At 47.0% G+C, this 15,480-nt stretch overlaps 1 protein-coding gene across 2 annotated transcripts in view; it reads left to right on the top strand.

The window, feature by feature from the left end:
- The first annotated feature begins 475 nt into the window (after positions 1-475).
- PLS3 (plastin 3) overlaps positions 476-15,480 on the top strand; it is a 32,180-nt gene continuing 17,175 nt past the window's right edge. For both annotated transcript variants that reach the window (XM_009488638.2, XM_009488639.2), the window contains exons 1-2: positions 476-523; positions 11,729-11,815. In XM_009488638.2, coding sequence (XP_009486913.1) covers positions 11,740-11,815 — 76 coding nt within the window. In that variant the 5' untranslated portion in view covers positions 476-523; positions 11,729-11,739. The remainder of the gene's footprint in view (positions 524-11,728; positions 11,816-15,480) is intronic.

The raw sequence follows: 15,480 nt of genomic DNA on the forward strand, positions 1-15,480 counted from the left end.
TGATCCTTGTTGCTCTGTTTGTGAGCTTCTGGTTGTTTTAAAGGCATCCATAAAATAAGTACATAAAAAAAAAAATACAAGCTCCATGTCACTGTTTGGCTGGACGAGCCAAGAGCTAGCAACACAAAATGCATTTAATTTAAAACATTAAAGGTAAAAGAGTTCTTTTTTTTAAATTAAAAGAAAAAAAATGTTTGCTTACCTAAAAGCTTTATGTCTTACTGCCCCCTGTTCCCAAGTGCCAAGCAGTAAAAGAACAAAAGCTAGTTGTTGGGGAGGATCCCCCCATCCCTGCTCCGTATATATGAGAAGCTTCGAGCCGCCTGTCCCTTATCTAATGCATCTTTTTGCGACACGACCGCATCCCTCCCTTTCGTGGCTCTCGGGAATCAACCTCCCATTTGCTGCGTGGGGACAGTGGGAGGAATGCTGGCTGTCCAGATCCATGCTGTGGGCGTGGGAGATGCTTCAGCGCTCGGGCCGGGCGAGGGAGCGATTTGCCTTCCCTGGGAGAGGAGGAAAGGTAAGGTGTCTCCTGCTGCAGGCTGATGTTCAGATGCCGCTCGTGCTGCTGGCTGCTGCTCAGGGTTCTGGCTGGCTGCATGGATGCAAGCACATGCCAGACACTACCCTGCAAGGACTTGTTTTGCTTTTATTTTCTCTGCAAAATGTCGAGTGATTCCTAATGCTGTAGTAGATAAAGGAAGATAGCCCTAGGCAGAACAAAAAGATTATTTTCGGGTTTTAATGCGTGTTAAATTTGGAATTTATCTGTGCACCTGACTGAGCAGTGCGTACAAACAGAGCAGCAGCAAGTGCTGTGACTGACTTTGCATCACCGAGTATGTAATTTTTCAAGTGAGAACTGAGGGTGTGCCTTCCCAGAAATCTCAGTCTGGAGCATGTCTTTCCCCATCTCAGTCTGCAGCAGGCTTTTAAAAAGCAGAACTGCTTAAACTTGCATGTTAGAAGTGTTAAATATTTAAACATTTGCCTTGCAGAAAGTGTGAGGAGCTCTGAGTACTTTTGGGAAATGGCTGTAGGCTGCTGGCTGTGGTGGCTACCTAACTTTTTGGGGTCTTTCGCCTGGAGAGGCTGGGCTTTGAGTGCTGCTTTACTGTTCCGGTGGGAATGACATGTGGCATCACAGTCTGGTAGGAGTTTGTTTGCAAACTGAGGAGTTTATCTTGTTTGCTATGCTTTCTGGTGAAGGCTGGCTATGTATGATGCTGGAAGCTGGCGTAGACCCTCTCCAAATGCTTTAGCAGTCGCTACTGGCTAGAACACTTGTGTATTAAGTACTTTTAAGTATTGGACTGAAATACTGAATATTTTGTGCTGAAAAACTTAGACTTAACATGTCTGAAAACCTGCAAAACACATCTAGTGTAGCTGCTTCATGTCCTGATTTTATTTATACTGAATGTGTTGCTCTGAGGTTTTGCTTAGTTGTATTTTACTCTTACCCTGCATTTATTCTGCAAAACATCTGGCTGTAAAGAGTGATTTCCACAGCTGGAGGACTCTCACACCCTCCTGAAATTTGGACTAGTGATGCGGTTGTGTGCTGTTTGCAGCACACACATCTCTTTAACCATTACATCTGTCCTAGGGGTATCGGGCACTGGCTGAGCTGCTAAACTGAGGGAGGAGGAGGCAAAGCAGCTTGAAGGGACCCAACGAGAAGTCAGTGCTCAGCTCCAGGACTGCTGGATGCATCTTGGAGATCCTGCCCGGCCTCGAAACCTGCTAATTAGGGTGCCTTTTGCAGAGATTATTTATGCTTATCCAAAATCCAAGAGTCAGAGTAGAGCTTGCCTGATCCTGGACTGGCAACTGCTACCTTTTGCTCCCGTCACTCCTCCCTGTAGCAAGTTAAGTTATAGGGAAGTGCGGGGAACACCCTGCTGTCAGAGTAAACATGATTTCACTCTCACAGCAGTCTCCTGGGAGGCAAAGACAGCAGCTCTCCTGCTCTTCTAGCTGTTTCACATTAATCTTTGAGAATAATGTTTCTGCTTGTGTTAAGGGTAGATAGGATCTGTACCATCTTCTCCAGAGAAAATAAGTGTTGAATTTACAGGGTTTTTTTCTGCTTCCAAAAGCTGCTAGGATAGCTATGCAGTGACACTGATTTATTGCAGTCTGGTGTTGCTTTCTTGCTCTGAATTAAGTTATTTTGACTTCTTCCCCTTTTTCCCAAGTGCTTTCTAAACAAGATTACAGGGAGTGGGGGACGGATGGAAAAAGGTTTTTCTTCTTTTACCAGTGGCTCTTTCTAGTAAAAGATCAGTTACTGAAATTCCTGGGTTTTAAGAGACTTTTGAAACATAATTCCAATGCATAGAGTATGGTTTGTAGTTTCTAGTGTTTTGTTTCTTATTTAAGAAAACATTCATTGACACACTTCTCTGGATGTTTATCATCTGGGCAGCAGTCACCAGACTGCTGGGATTTGAGCCCTGGCTGTGCCATTTCAGGACAGCTCTGTTTATCTTCAAACTGATAAAACAGTCTGCAAAATTGCTGGACTGCAGCTGTACCTTCTAAAAGGTTGTACAAAACCCATCCTCCCAAAATTAATTGCTGAAACTCCCTATCGTCCAGCTCACCGAGGATCGGCACTATCATGCTGAGTGTTTGGCTTGCAGGAGCTTGTTTGCTGGCATTGAATAAGCAGTGACTGTACTCTGATTTAATTTAGGGATCAGGTTGATTCCCCTGCCTGGGCGGGAGGGGAGTTTAACAGACTGAGTAATGCTTCTTGCTTTATCATGGCATATTGAATATCAGTCAGTCACCTGCCAAGCAAAGGCACTACCTGAGAGCAGAGGCTGGAGGTGCTGGGGGGATGGAGGTGGGTCTGGGCTGTGTGGCCTCGACTCTCTTCAGCCTTTGAAAGGCTTTATCCAGCTGCTGGGGGCCAGGGCACAGGCTGAGGTCTGCAGCTCACCCTCATAAGGAACTGGGCTCCTTTTGGGCTGAATATTGGGAAATCGAGAGACACATGCTTAAAGAATGTTGAGGGTAACCTGCAGGTCTCAGCAAGCAGGTCCCAATCACTTCTGGGGAAGGAAATTAGCACTGATCCAGCCTCCTTGCTGATCCTCATCCCTCCTTGCTTATGCAGGCAGGGAACCCATTGGCTTTCCAACCATTGCTCTGAGAGTCCAGTCATAAAATGAAGGATGCCTTATGCTGAGTTTTGCGATGGGCAGTAAGAGGTGGGTCCTTTCTTGAAGTCATTTATGGTTAAGATACAGAATAAGCAGAAGGAAGTGTTTAATGCTGCTCTTTATTTGGGGGACTATGCATGAATAAGAATTACTATCAGCGTAAGAATTTCCTGAGAAGCTAGCATGACTTTTCTGTGCCTGAGCCAGGAATTTAAATTAAGCCTTCTGAGTCTCAGTCCATTAGCTGACATCTGACCCCCACCACCCCCTCCCTTTTACCCTCTTGCACTTAGGTTTAAATTAGCTCTGAATGTTATTCGCTTTTGCAAGTTCCAGGCAGGATGAGTGTTCAGCTCTTCCTTTCCTGAGGGGTCTTGAAAGGACCACCTGTTTCATGTTGTAGTAATTAGTATTGCTGTTCTGTTTCCACTGATGTGAACAATCTATTGAAATTCAAAAGTGAGTTAAACCAATCTACTGGGTTATGATCTCAAATGTCCTCTAATCCTGGAGTAGTTGCTCTGCTAAAACCAGAGGTAGGCCAAAATGCAATGTTTAGGAGAAGTATTTGGCAAAGATGCTCTTAAGGACTGATTCATTGGTGCCTCGAGCAGTATTTTATCTGGTTTCTGCTTATACCCTGCAGATTATAAGTACTCTGTAGATACATGTAATAGAGTTGTAGCACCCAGGCAGTCAGTATGCTGTGGCTGTGAGTCTGCAGTGTGATGGGTGTGTGCAAGTGCAGCTGCAAGATCTAGCAAGCAGCTGCTCTCCTTCTATAAAGTCAGCACTGCCCCTGCTTTGACCATCCATGCAATCCACTTGGTCCTGGCCTTCCACATCAGGAGCCTTCAGAGAAGAGTGTAGGTGTGCAGAAAGCTTTCTGTGCTTCTCCCTTCCATTTGAGTCCCAAATCAGTTTTATGTTTCTGTTGGTTCAGCCTCCTCATAGTAAATGCTGGGTCATGAGAGTAAGCAAGCATCTATCTACTCTACTCCAGGATTGCATGTCACCCCTTAATGTGCATTAGAGGCAGCTCTGGCTCATAGTCCTTCAGGGCTGGATGGGGGTGTGTTTGGGGGGACTGCACTGAGGACTGGGAAAACTTTTTTCCTGCGCCCCCCCTGCCATGTGGAGCTGGAGTGGAGGCATTTGTGTTACTCTGACTTCTGTTCCTGTCCAGCCTTTGGTCAATTTGATATCATGTGGCCGAGCATTCTCAGCTGCTTGCTATCTTTCTGTTTTCTGTATCTGCAAGACAGAGGGATTTGTGTACTCAAATCGCTACAAATTTCTGTGTCGTATCCCCAGCTTTCAGTATTCTGGATGCTGCCCTGAAGGACATGGCTTTCCTGCGCTTTTAGCAAGGGGCTGATTCCTGTTTGATGCTGTGAGCGGGTTTGATGCTGATCTGGCATTTTCTGTGGGTACTGGCTACAGCTTGGTTCTGGGTCAGGGTGCTGAACATGTTGACTCTTACCCAGGCCTGGCTGCACCTCCGAAAGCCTCCTTGGCTGTGCAGGGGAGTGAAGCATGTGAATTGGCTGATGGGTCAGCAGTTGTTTTTAATAAGGATTTAAGATGATTGAAACTAGTGAATCTGTTTCTGTCTTGAAGGGAGAGAAAACACTTTGACCAGGATGCAAAAAGTGAAGGATCAGGTTGTCCAGGCTGTCCACAGATGTTGGGGCAGTGGTTAAAGTCTAAGCAGAAGGCATAGGAAAACTGGTTTGCTGCTGTTGTTCTGATACCACTGCAGTGACCCTGCCTCTGTGCAGGCCAGATCCCTGCTGGGCATCTACCCAAGCGCTGCTCAGAAACATCTCTGGCATTGTTCTACCCAGGTTTAGCTAGGAGAAACTGGGTTTTTAACCTGGACCTGCTGGAGGGAAGTGTGTGTCCAGAGGTAGATACCCCCATAGACACGTGCCTCCAAATCTGGAGAGAGCCACTGGCAAGCCAAGTGCAGTGACTAACTCAAGACATATGTCCTTGCTCTTGACAGATTTGACAGATTTTTCCCTCACAGCAGCGACGAGTTGTGTAACAATGGGAGCAAAGTCTCACAGCCTGCTCCCAGGTGAAAATAAGCATAGCAGGGAGCCTGTCTCTCCCAGCGTGACAGTTTCAGGTGTTTGAAAGACTATAAAGCAAAACCCACTAATGGGACTTCTGCTGATGTAGCGATGCTTCAAAAACAGCAGCTGGATGTAATCTCTATATGGGATTGGGAAGAAGTGAGCTGTAAAATGCCTGTGCAGTGGGAATTGCTATCTGCAGTCCTGTGTCCTTTCCTTGTGATGCAGCAAGCAGCTGTGTAACAGCTGGTGGGCTACACAACCAGCATGGACGAGTCAAAGTGCGTACTCTGTGTGTACTGGATGTATTGTGTGTAAAGGTAGTTGTGTTAGGAAGCTGGAGAAACAGCTGAGGTGACAGGAACACCTCTGTGTTTTGCGTGCACACGTACCATGTTTGCGCAAAGAGCAGCAGCAAAGTAATTTCTGGGGGACAGTGGTATGTAGCAGCATCGCGCTGTTGGCAAGGTGTTAGACACTGCAGTGGTGCAGTCTCTGCTGATGGGGTAGTAATAGTAATTACTGCTTTTATCAGGATGACACCTATTGCAATGTGGAAAGACAAAAGTGTGGCGAAGGTCTGGTTTCAGCCTGTGCCTCTGACCAGTGACTGTCTGGAAGGTAATGGCCAAACAAAAGTTTATGTGCTTCCAGCAGCCTGGTGTTTGCTAATAACCACACATAAGGAGTGGGTGCTGTCTTGGAGGAATTTGATGTACAAAATGTTGTTTGAAACACACAAACTGATTATGAGCAGGAGAGGATGGAGTGCATGATAGGTTTTCATTTACAGGCCATCAATCCCTAAACTTCCCTGTCTCCCCGCAAAGCATCCGTAAGTATTTATCTTGGAGGACTCATCAGACCAAATCTGCGCACCACAAGCTTTCGCTTCCTTCTGTTGCTGTCAAGCTTGAAGATGTTGTCTGCAAAACCCCAAGGACTTTGCTTGGACTGGACCAGAAAAAGCCAGCAGAGCTGTTCAGTGTGCCTGATGATGGAGTGTGGGGGGGTACGTGTGCCCTGTCCTGCCTGCAAGCGTTTCCAAATGCAGCATGAGCCTAGGGCTGGCCGGTGCCTGTGGAGGAGACAGGAGGGTTCCTGCAGTGTCAGGAGATCTCTGCAGCATCCTTTTCAGCCGGGAAGGGATGCAAAGAAAACTCAGGCTTTCAGCACTTACCAGTGACTTGTTTCCCTCGCTGCTTTGCCCTGAGCAGAGTGGCTGCCCTGGGCTGGCCCAGCAGCTCTGGAGCTTGCACAGCCATGCCGGGATGGGTACCATGCTGCTGGCCCTGTGGAGGCAGGCCTGGGTGCCAGTGGGCAAGAGGCCCTTGCAGCAGAGGGCTAGAAATGGCTTTGTGGTGATCAAGATTCACACATCTTGCAAAAGGAGTCAGAGGGCATGTGAGTGGGGCAAGGGAAGCAGGGGAGTGCGGACAGCTGCCCCATTCTCTGATGTGGCTCTTGGCAGGACCCAGCCCTACCTGCAAAACAGGGAAGAAGAGGAGGATGGGGTGAGCCACAGGAAGCCTGGCGGCTGGATCCTATGTCGGCTGAATCACCAGGATTCCCTCCAAATTAGTGAGGCCGCTGTGTCAGTGCCCTCTGCTGCAAGCCCGGGGGTTCTGGCGCTTGCTGTGGGTTGCGGGGGGACCGAGTGCCTGGTTGTCTGGCTTGTTATTCCTAAAGCAAGATTGATACGTGCTGGGTTAGTGGTTAGAGACATGAGGGTTTTGAAGTATTTTTAATTAGCTAATGCTGACTGACTTGTCTTCTCGTGTCTGGCGCCTTTGTCATGAAAAAACAGCAAAACCACAGGTTCCTCTGAAAAGGGGAATACGTACAGGGTGAGTCACTGCTCTAGAGTAGGCCTAGGCGCTTTTTTTTTTTTTTAATCGGATGGAAAAAGGACACGTTAATACCTTTTTGTTGATGCTTTAATGTGTCTCTGCATTTGCCCATTTGAGTAAACAAATTGATGCTGTTAATCAGTCAGTTGTAGAGATATTAAAACAGGGTGGGTCTGGGAGGGACAGAGTGGCTTGGTTTTCAAGCTAACGCAGAGCTGCTAAGAAAGCAAATTCTTCCATTTGGATCCGCAGCAAATTCCAGCTCTGTTTCTGTTGGAAGTGTCCAACTGTCAGGAAATATTTGGTTGCCATGTGCTGTCAAAACTGAACTAGTCCTCCAGCTTTCAAGGGGATGTGCAAATGCCTGAATGCTTCTTCCCCCCCCCCCCACGCTCCCCCCTATTTTCCACTGATTCTCTGTGAAGGATGCAGCTCCCAGGGCTTTCCCTCTTGGGGAAGAGTCCTGGGGACTCTTTCTCTGGGCTTGAGTGTTTTTAAGTTGCTGTCTGAGCAGTTAATCCACCCAAATGTCCTGACTTCTGGCACTTGTGCTGGAAGTGCTGAGCACTGCAGTGCAGGCATCCCTCTGGTGACAGTCCTCGCTGCAATGGGGTGTCTCCAGGTGGCTTACAGCTGTTAAAACACACGGGCTGGGGCAGCTTTGACCTGCCTGTATTGCAGTTCTGTCTGGAGAGCAAATAAACTAACCCTGATTCAGTGACTGCAGTCTGTTCAGAAGCTATAAAACTTTTTGCGCAGAAACTTTATACAGCCCCTCTCTGATATTTGAAAACCTGAGATGCACTTAAAGCAACCCTGATCTGCAGCACAAAGTGTTCAGAGGACAGAAATGGGCTGCACTGTATGCCAGCCACTCTCTTCTGTGAAGCTGCTTTTGTGAATCTGTGTGTTATGGAGCTGCCTTTGCTTTTCTTCTGTGGGGTGAGGGATGAAGGCAGGAGCAAAAGGGATCTGGAGCAGGAATTGCTTCCTTATATGCTCTGCTTACTTGTGCATTGAGTGCATTGACCGATGGACCATCTGTCACCAGGGCGTAAAATAGGTGTGGGATCACTAGCTCACTTCTGTCTCCTCTTTTCCGCTCATTCTCTCTTTCTCCCTCTAAAATGGGTCTTCAAAAGTGAGTTTGTCTCTGGCTGTCATTGCATGCCCTGGCAGAGACTTTGCTCGTGGTAGAAGTGAATGTGACGTGGTGAGGTGTGTGCAGTGTGGTGCTGCATCCCCACAGGGCTTCGAGTGAGGCAGCTGATGTGTGATCCCTATGCCAGTGTGATAAAAGGTCTTTTTATGTCCGTGAAGACAAAGCCTCTTGTTTAAAAATGGAACTGAATGAAAAACACAATTCCAAATGCCCTGGACTCAACTACTAAAAGCAAACAAAAACCCACCCTCACTCAAGAAAAAACTGAAAAGCTCCCCTGCCCCCCAGCTCAGTGTGCCAGTGTTGGTGTAATACCTCTGCATTGCAAAGAAACTGTAAAATTGCTTTGGGAGCTTAGCAGTCCCTGTCAACTTATAACTTTGTGGCCCACTAGCCTTTTCATATACTGTTTTGTTGTATCATAACATACTTTCCCCTTCCCAGACAGCTATAACAAGGTCGCTGTCTGCTTTTTCTCTGTTAGTTCAAATTCTCCCTCTCCTCAAGCAGAGAAACAGAGAAGGAAGAAGCAATATGAAAACTGAGAGGTAGAGGTATTTTATAGACCTACTGACTGAGCTGAACAGCAAAAGGGCTGGAAGGGAAATGTTTTTTTTAAGTGAAGACCCACACAAACAAGTGCAGAGCATATCCAGAGTGTGATATTTCACTCATAAAGTCAAACAGAGCAGATTTTTTAAAAGCTCTCGGCTTATGGTGGTGTTTGCTGCATGTTTTGGTGTTAAAGATGTTAGTCAGCAGCAAATTAAATTCCAATGAAGTGGTTTGTCGTGGTTTAGCCCTAGCCAGCAACTAAGCACCACGCAGCCGCTCGCTCATTTCTGCAAGTGATGCACAATGCAATTGCTCACCACCCACTGACTGATACCCAGAGAGATCCCGAGCAGCGATTGCAGCCTCCCGGCCAACCCCCCCAGTTTATATACTGAGCATGATGTCATATGGTATGGAATAGCCCTTTGGTCAGTTTGGATCACCTATTCTGGCTGTGCCCCCTCCCAGTTTCTTGTGCACCTGGCAGAGCATGGAAAGCTGAAAAGTCCTTGACTAGCATAAGCAGTACTCAGCAACAACTAAAAACATCAGCGTGTTATCAACATTCTTCTCCTACTAAATCCAAAACACAGCACTACGCCTGCTACTAGGAAGAAAATTAACTCTATCCCAGCCGAAACCAGGACATGGCTAGATAATGATGCTTTTGGAAATCCTTTTTTAAGGGCAGTCCTCATGGTTTGAAAATGAATTGGTGCAAATGAGGATTAGGAAGAAGGCAGAACTTGTGAAGGAGGGTTGGCTGAATTTTTAGTCTTGTAGCTCGGTGTCTGCTGCCTGGCAGCTCATGCCACCTGCTTGTGTAGCCAAAACTATCTCCATTCACGATGGTGTTCTGTTGCTGCCAGTTGTGAAATCCACCTCCCGTAGCATGCACCAAGCTTGCTCAGAGCTGACTTCTTTGCTGAGCAACTCCTTTATCCCCTGGAAATAACAGCCAGGTTTTGGTGGCACTGAGACTCGGGCTGCAGGGGCACCTGTGGGAACGCTGCAGGGAAGGGGCTGCTTCAGGAACAGGATAGGTCCCAAGCTGTCAGTCTTGGCATTCAGCAAGATGGGCAGCGCTGCACACAGCATTCCTGCATCTTGCAAGGACCTGCACGGTAGCATTTCCTTGGTCAACTTGCCTGACTGGTAATCTGTGAAACAGTATAAAAAATTTACTACGGTGCTTCCCCCCTGCATCAGTCCGATGCAGCTTTGCATCATTGTTGCAGTACGAGCCCAATGATGAAGTTGGCTGTCTTGCTGTTGGTGGCTTTTACGGACTGTTAAACATCTTGTGTCCGCTGGCAGCTCTGCAGATGCTGGGAGGTGGGGTCTGTGCTTTCCTTCATGTCTCTGTAGTGATGCAACTTCTTGTTGACTTTCTCTGCTAGCACCTGTCTGAGCTGCTTTCCCAGGCTGCCACACCTGCCCATTATTCTCATCTCTAACAACTTCGTTCTTTCCAGACTGAGTGAAGTGTTACAGAAATGAATACTTACTGCTACAGGCAAACTTGTGTTCTTAAGCTAACAAGTGCTTGTGAAGGCAGCTGGGAGCAGCAGACAAAAGAGGCTTGCTAATCAGAGCACATGCGTTTGTGAAACTGAACCTCTTCGCTTGAGCAGTGAGCCAGCCCGTTCAGGATCCTGCCTTCTGACAGTCTGTAAACCTGAGTTCACCCCTCATCCTTTTGCTTACAGAGGAGGCAGCAGCTGTGTCTGTTCCCATAGGCAGAGGAGGAGCCTTTTATTTCTCAACTTACAGCGACTGTAGCTAACAAAGTGGGAGCTGGAAAAACTTGGGATGCAAATCTCATTTGAAGTTGCACTGAGCCTGCTGAGATCCCCATTTTTAAAGAACCTGAGCTAGAGCTAGCATGTGTGCTAGAATGTGCCTATCGGTGCCTACCTTTTTGTTCATGCACAGGGATTGCCCTGTTTTACATTGTTCCATCAATAGCTTGGTCGTATTGACCAAAGTGCCAGCAGGACATCTGATGCTGCCGTCACGAATGTCGTGGGAATGGGACATGGGACACTGGCCTTTTCCCATCCTTATGGTGGTACATCCTGTCCAGGCTGGCTGGGTGGCATCTAATCAGTGCTTGGAAAGGAGGATTAGAGCAGATGGGTGTAGGAACTGTATGCTTCATCCTCTCTGTTTCTTAAACAGCAAGCAGATCTGATCAAAGCGGAGTTTCTGCATACTGGGGGTTTGAGTGTGGCTGATGCCTGCTGTTCTGCACTTGCTTGCGTGTTCCTGCTGTGCCTTGTTCAGGAGGGTGGAGGGGGTCAGTGGCAGTGCAAACAGCCTGTTGCTTACATGATTTACTGAGAGACTGACTCTGGGGAAATAGGCAGGTGTCTATTCAAACAGTTTTCTTGTAGAAAAGCAGACTGTTTCCTTTTTGCAAACAATATCAGTTATGCTGCTTTGTGCAAAAAGACCTTTTTCAGTTACTGTTCAGAATCATTATGTGGGTTTGGTAGCTGTGTGTTCTTGGGAGACAGGCAGGCAGAGCGCATTCAGTATGTCTTGCATTAATATTTTAACTCTGGATTCTGATTTTGTTCAAAGTTGTGGAAAATCCCTGGAGATGTGAGTTTTTCTGACCTACAGAACACACTGGTAGCAGGTATCTTAATGTGTGCAGAACAGCATTGCCCATAAAATAAATACACAGAGCTAAACATTAACAAGGCTAATGGGATTTTTGACTTGTTAAGGAGTGCATTTCCCATCTTCTGATTTTCACACATCTGTTTTCTTAGTGAAAAGATATATGTGGCTTCAAGAACTGTAGTGACCTTGGTACTGATTATTGCTATACTGCTGTTCAAAACTGCATGCATTTGAATGCAGCCTGGTTTCACAGTGTCCTCTTTCCCTCTTTAGGTACTCTCTAGATGCATGAAATGGCCAACATCATGCAAATGTCCAAAGATGAGCTGGAGGAACTCAAGGAGGCCTTTGCCAAAGTTGGTAAGTCACAGTGAGGAGGGCACCTTGCTCCTGTCTGCTGTAAATTTGAAATGGATTTATCCCACCCCTGTGAGCAGCAGTGCCAGCAGGATGTGTGCAGTCTGCTGCTCTCGTGATCTTCTCTGTGCCAAGGAGTCCCTTGGCAGCCTTGTTGCTTCTGGCTTGTCACTTCTAGCCAAGGACCACAAAGGAAGGGACATGGGCAGTCTGGCTGTTGGTGAGCAGAGGCAGACAGCCTTACGCTCTTGCTCCAGGGTGGGCTTTGGTGGTTCCTGATGGCAGCAGAAATATCCAAACAGGTATTGTGTTACTTTGGCCCAGGCAGCACTTCAGGGCTTGCACAGTGCTTGGGTCTGATGATGTTCATTTTGGCAGGTTGGCTGAGCTGTGCAGATGGTAAATGTAGGTGTTGTGCTTCTGTTTTGTGCAGGTGCATTTGAGGCACTGCATTTGGTGAGCTTGTAGGGAAAAACCTGATTAGTGTCTGTTTACCTGACCAATTATGGAGCAACTTGGGGTGATAGTAAAATGCTTTGCGGCTGCAGTGCACGTGCATTGTCCTCTGGTGGCTCTGTTTCTTCTCTGGTTCTCACCTCCCTAACAGCCTGTGGTGCTCGAGGGGTTGCACAGCCCAAGCTGCTCTGCCTGCCTTCCAGCTTTCCCCTGCGCTGGCATTGCAGAAGCCTCTGGCAGGCTGCTTCGGGAAGCTGAAATGGGCAGAAAACTGACGTCATGGAGAAAATTGTTTTCTGTTGGTTTGGTTTCCTGATATGGCTTACTGGAGGATCAGAGAAATGCCAGGGAGGGGTGGGATGGGAGCTGGACTGCAGCAGCGTGGACTGAGGTCAGCGTACGCAGCTGAGGAACCACACCCGGGACCGGCACTGGCCGGGAACAAGTTGCACAAGTGATCAGAGCCAGTGATTTAGTTTTCCGAACTGGACATCGGTATCACTTGAGCACTGGTTATAGATACAAATTGGTAGTTGCCTCACATCTGTATCAGGTGAACTGCCCTCTAGAGCAGGGTGGCTCTTGAAACTCTCACTTGCTCTGAATTTGCAATCTTCAGAGAGAAATATGAATTTCAAAGACAACTGATTCTCAACGAGCAGTATTCCCTGTTGGGACTTGAAGCAAGCTGCATTTTAGACAGTTCTCTCTCCTGCTCCCTCTTCCCGAGACTGTTCCAGCAGGTGGAAGTGAGCTGCTACAGAGGCAGATGAGTGACCATCATGCTTCTCGCTGCCTAATATGCCTCTGAGTGCAAACCTTAATAAGGCTGGGATGCAGGCAGCCAGTTCTGTCCTTGGATAAAATTAAAATGATTGACCTGGCTGGAATGTGGTAGATTTTTGTCATTAGCATGTGGGGAAATTATTGAGATTAGGTTGGCTGGCTGCCTTTGCACTGGAAACATGGAGAAACGCAAGTTTGTTTTAGGAAACCAGCTCACCCTGCTCAGGAGGTGGGACCCTGTTTGGTTTCAAATTATAAAAGCAGTGTCAAAACTTAGATATTATGTGGTAATTAATGTGATACTTAAATGTAATAATTAGCTTGGACATACCCACACCGAGATGGGATCTGCTAGTCCTTTTCAGCTGCCTTCTGTTTTGTGTGCTTTAGGCGTGGTATGGCCTGCAAACATTGCTGTGGGACACGCATGTCAGGAGTGCCTTTAATGCTCTCATTCCTTTTATTCTTGCCTAAAGGAGCCATATTTGCCCTGGGATATAGAGCTGGTCACTAACTGGGTGGCTGACTTTCACTGGGAGCTTCTAATGCCATCTCTAGTGAATGTGAAGAAAAGTTGGACTAAGGCTGCTATTTAAAATGAAGCCTTTCTTTCCCAGCTACCTGGAAGACTTGGAATGTAGCTGAGAAACATGATTGGCTTCTAGGGTATCGGAAGGAGATGTGGGGAGGAGGAAGGGTCTCATGGGGTGGTTTTTGCTCACCAAGATGTGCCCCACTCCAATGTGGGTCTGCATGGGCTTCCTGGAGACCTGTTTTAACTCTAGCATGGGGCGAATTGCTGCTCTGGATGTGCAGGTTTATGGGACATTAAAGGTGTGTGTTTGACCAGCTTTTCTATATGCAGCTGGACTGGATTGAGACATCTTGGTGATGCTGGAAGGCAGTGAGGTGTGTTACTATGTGCTCTGTCACTACTTGCCTTCCATGCCACTTGAAGGTATCCTTCTCTCCCATGCAGCTGGTGTGCTGCTCTGACAGCCAGCAAAAGGCAAGAGTCTCATAGACTACCTACTACTTACTAGAAGCAGTCCATGGGTGAGAAACCATGGTTTAAGGTTAGCACTAAAGACAGCTACAGCTCAGACAAGTAGCTCCCAGCATCCTACAGCCAGGTATTTGTATTGGAAGTGGTCCAAGTGGTAAATAGCAGTGGGGAAGAAGCATTTTAACATCTGAAAAAAGTAATGAAGTGAAGCATAAGAACAGTCTAGGCCTTGAATGACCCACAGGTTAGTGGGAGAAGAGCAGGTTGCTCCAAATCTCAGCTGATCTCTGAATTTGTTCTGTAGAACAGGTGTGTGTATGGCACTTGGCCAAAGAGTGGCACTTCACAGGGGAGGCATGGCAGAACAGAATCTGCAAACTTACTCTGTTTTTTTTGTCTTCTTTCTCCCTGCTTCTGGTAGCAGAGATAAGCATCTCTTCTGGAAACACAAAGTACTTAAAAATCGTAACCCAGCTGAACACTTTGTTCGCTGCTGCAAGGTGGTAAAACAATGCTCTGAAATGTTAGCTTAAGACAAGTAGGGATCTGTGATCCTGCTAGAGTGTGTCCTGCTGAGCATATATCCTTAAAAGGAAACATGTGGGTTACTTTCCCCTCTTGCATCCTGTTATTTAAGCTATTTTAAGTACTTGTCTGGAGGAAGCTGAGCCAGAGCTTGAAGCAGCTTTTGGGGTTTGTTTATTGCGGCTTTGCTGCGCCACCTGCATATGGGCAGAAGATGGTGCCGTACATCACTGCACTGACCTTTCCCAGGTTTAGTATGCTGGCATGCATGCGTCTTTCAGTAGAAATAGGAAACTTCAGATGTGCTGTAGTTTCCTTTCTGTCAGGCAGATTGTAGTGGATCCAGGCTGTAGCTTGTCTGTTAAAATGATTTTGCTTTCTTCCATTAGTAATTCTGGGCCATACGCTGAAGGGTTTCATTTGTGATAGCTTCTATTTTGACATCTTCAGCTGTTGAATACCATTTCGGATTTTGTTAGGGATTTTAGACCACCTTCCGTCTAAAGTCTGTCCCTGTTGCAGGACATCCAGCAAGGCACCATATGGCAGGCCTGCAGTAATGCTGGAAATAATTATGGAACTTGCTGGTGCTGCAGAGATGACTACTTTTTTTAATGCTGCTACTTTGTATGTTTGACTGTGTTGCCAGAGTGGGAACAGAGACAGGAGGAAGGGAAGCAGCTGCCCTGTGGGATAGGGCTCTTAGGCCTATTTGTCATGTTTACAGGGGTAAAGGCTTTTTGACATGTGAAGAGAAGAATGGGTCCATATTCTATCACATAGTCAATCACTAGTTAAGGTTACTCAACTCTGCTACCAAGCCAAAACCACAGGCTAGCACATCCACCAGGCTTTAACATTTAAATCTGCCCTTCTGTGGCCAAGAAGCTAAAAC

The sequence above is a fragment of the Pelecanus crispus genome, chromosome 13, assembly GCF_030463565.1.
Source record: "Pelecanus crispus isolate bPelCri1 chromosome 13, bPelCri1.pri, whole genome shotgun sequence".
In the NCBI taxonomy this organism is placed as follows: Eukaryota; Metazoa; Chordata; class Aves; order Pelecaniformes; family Pelecanidae; genus Pelecanus; species Pelecanus crispus.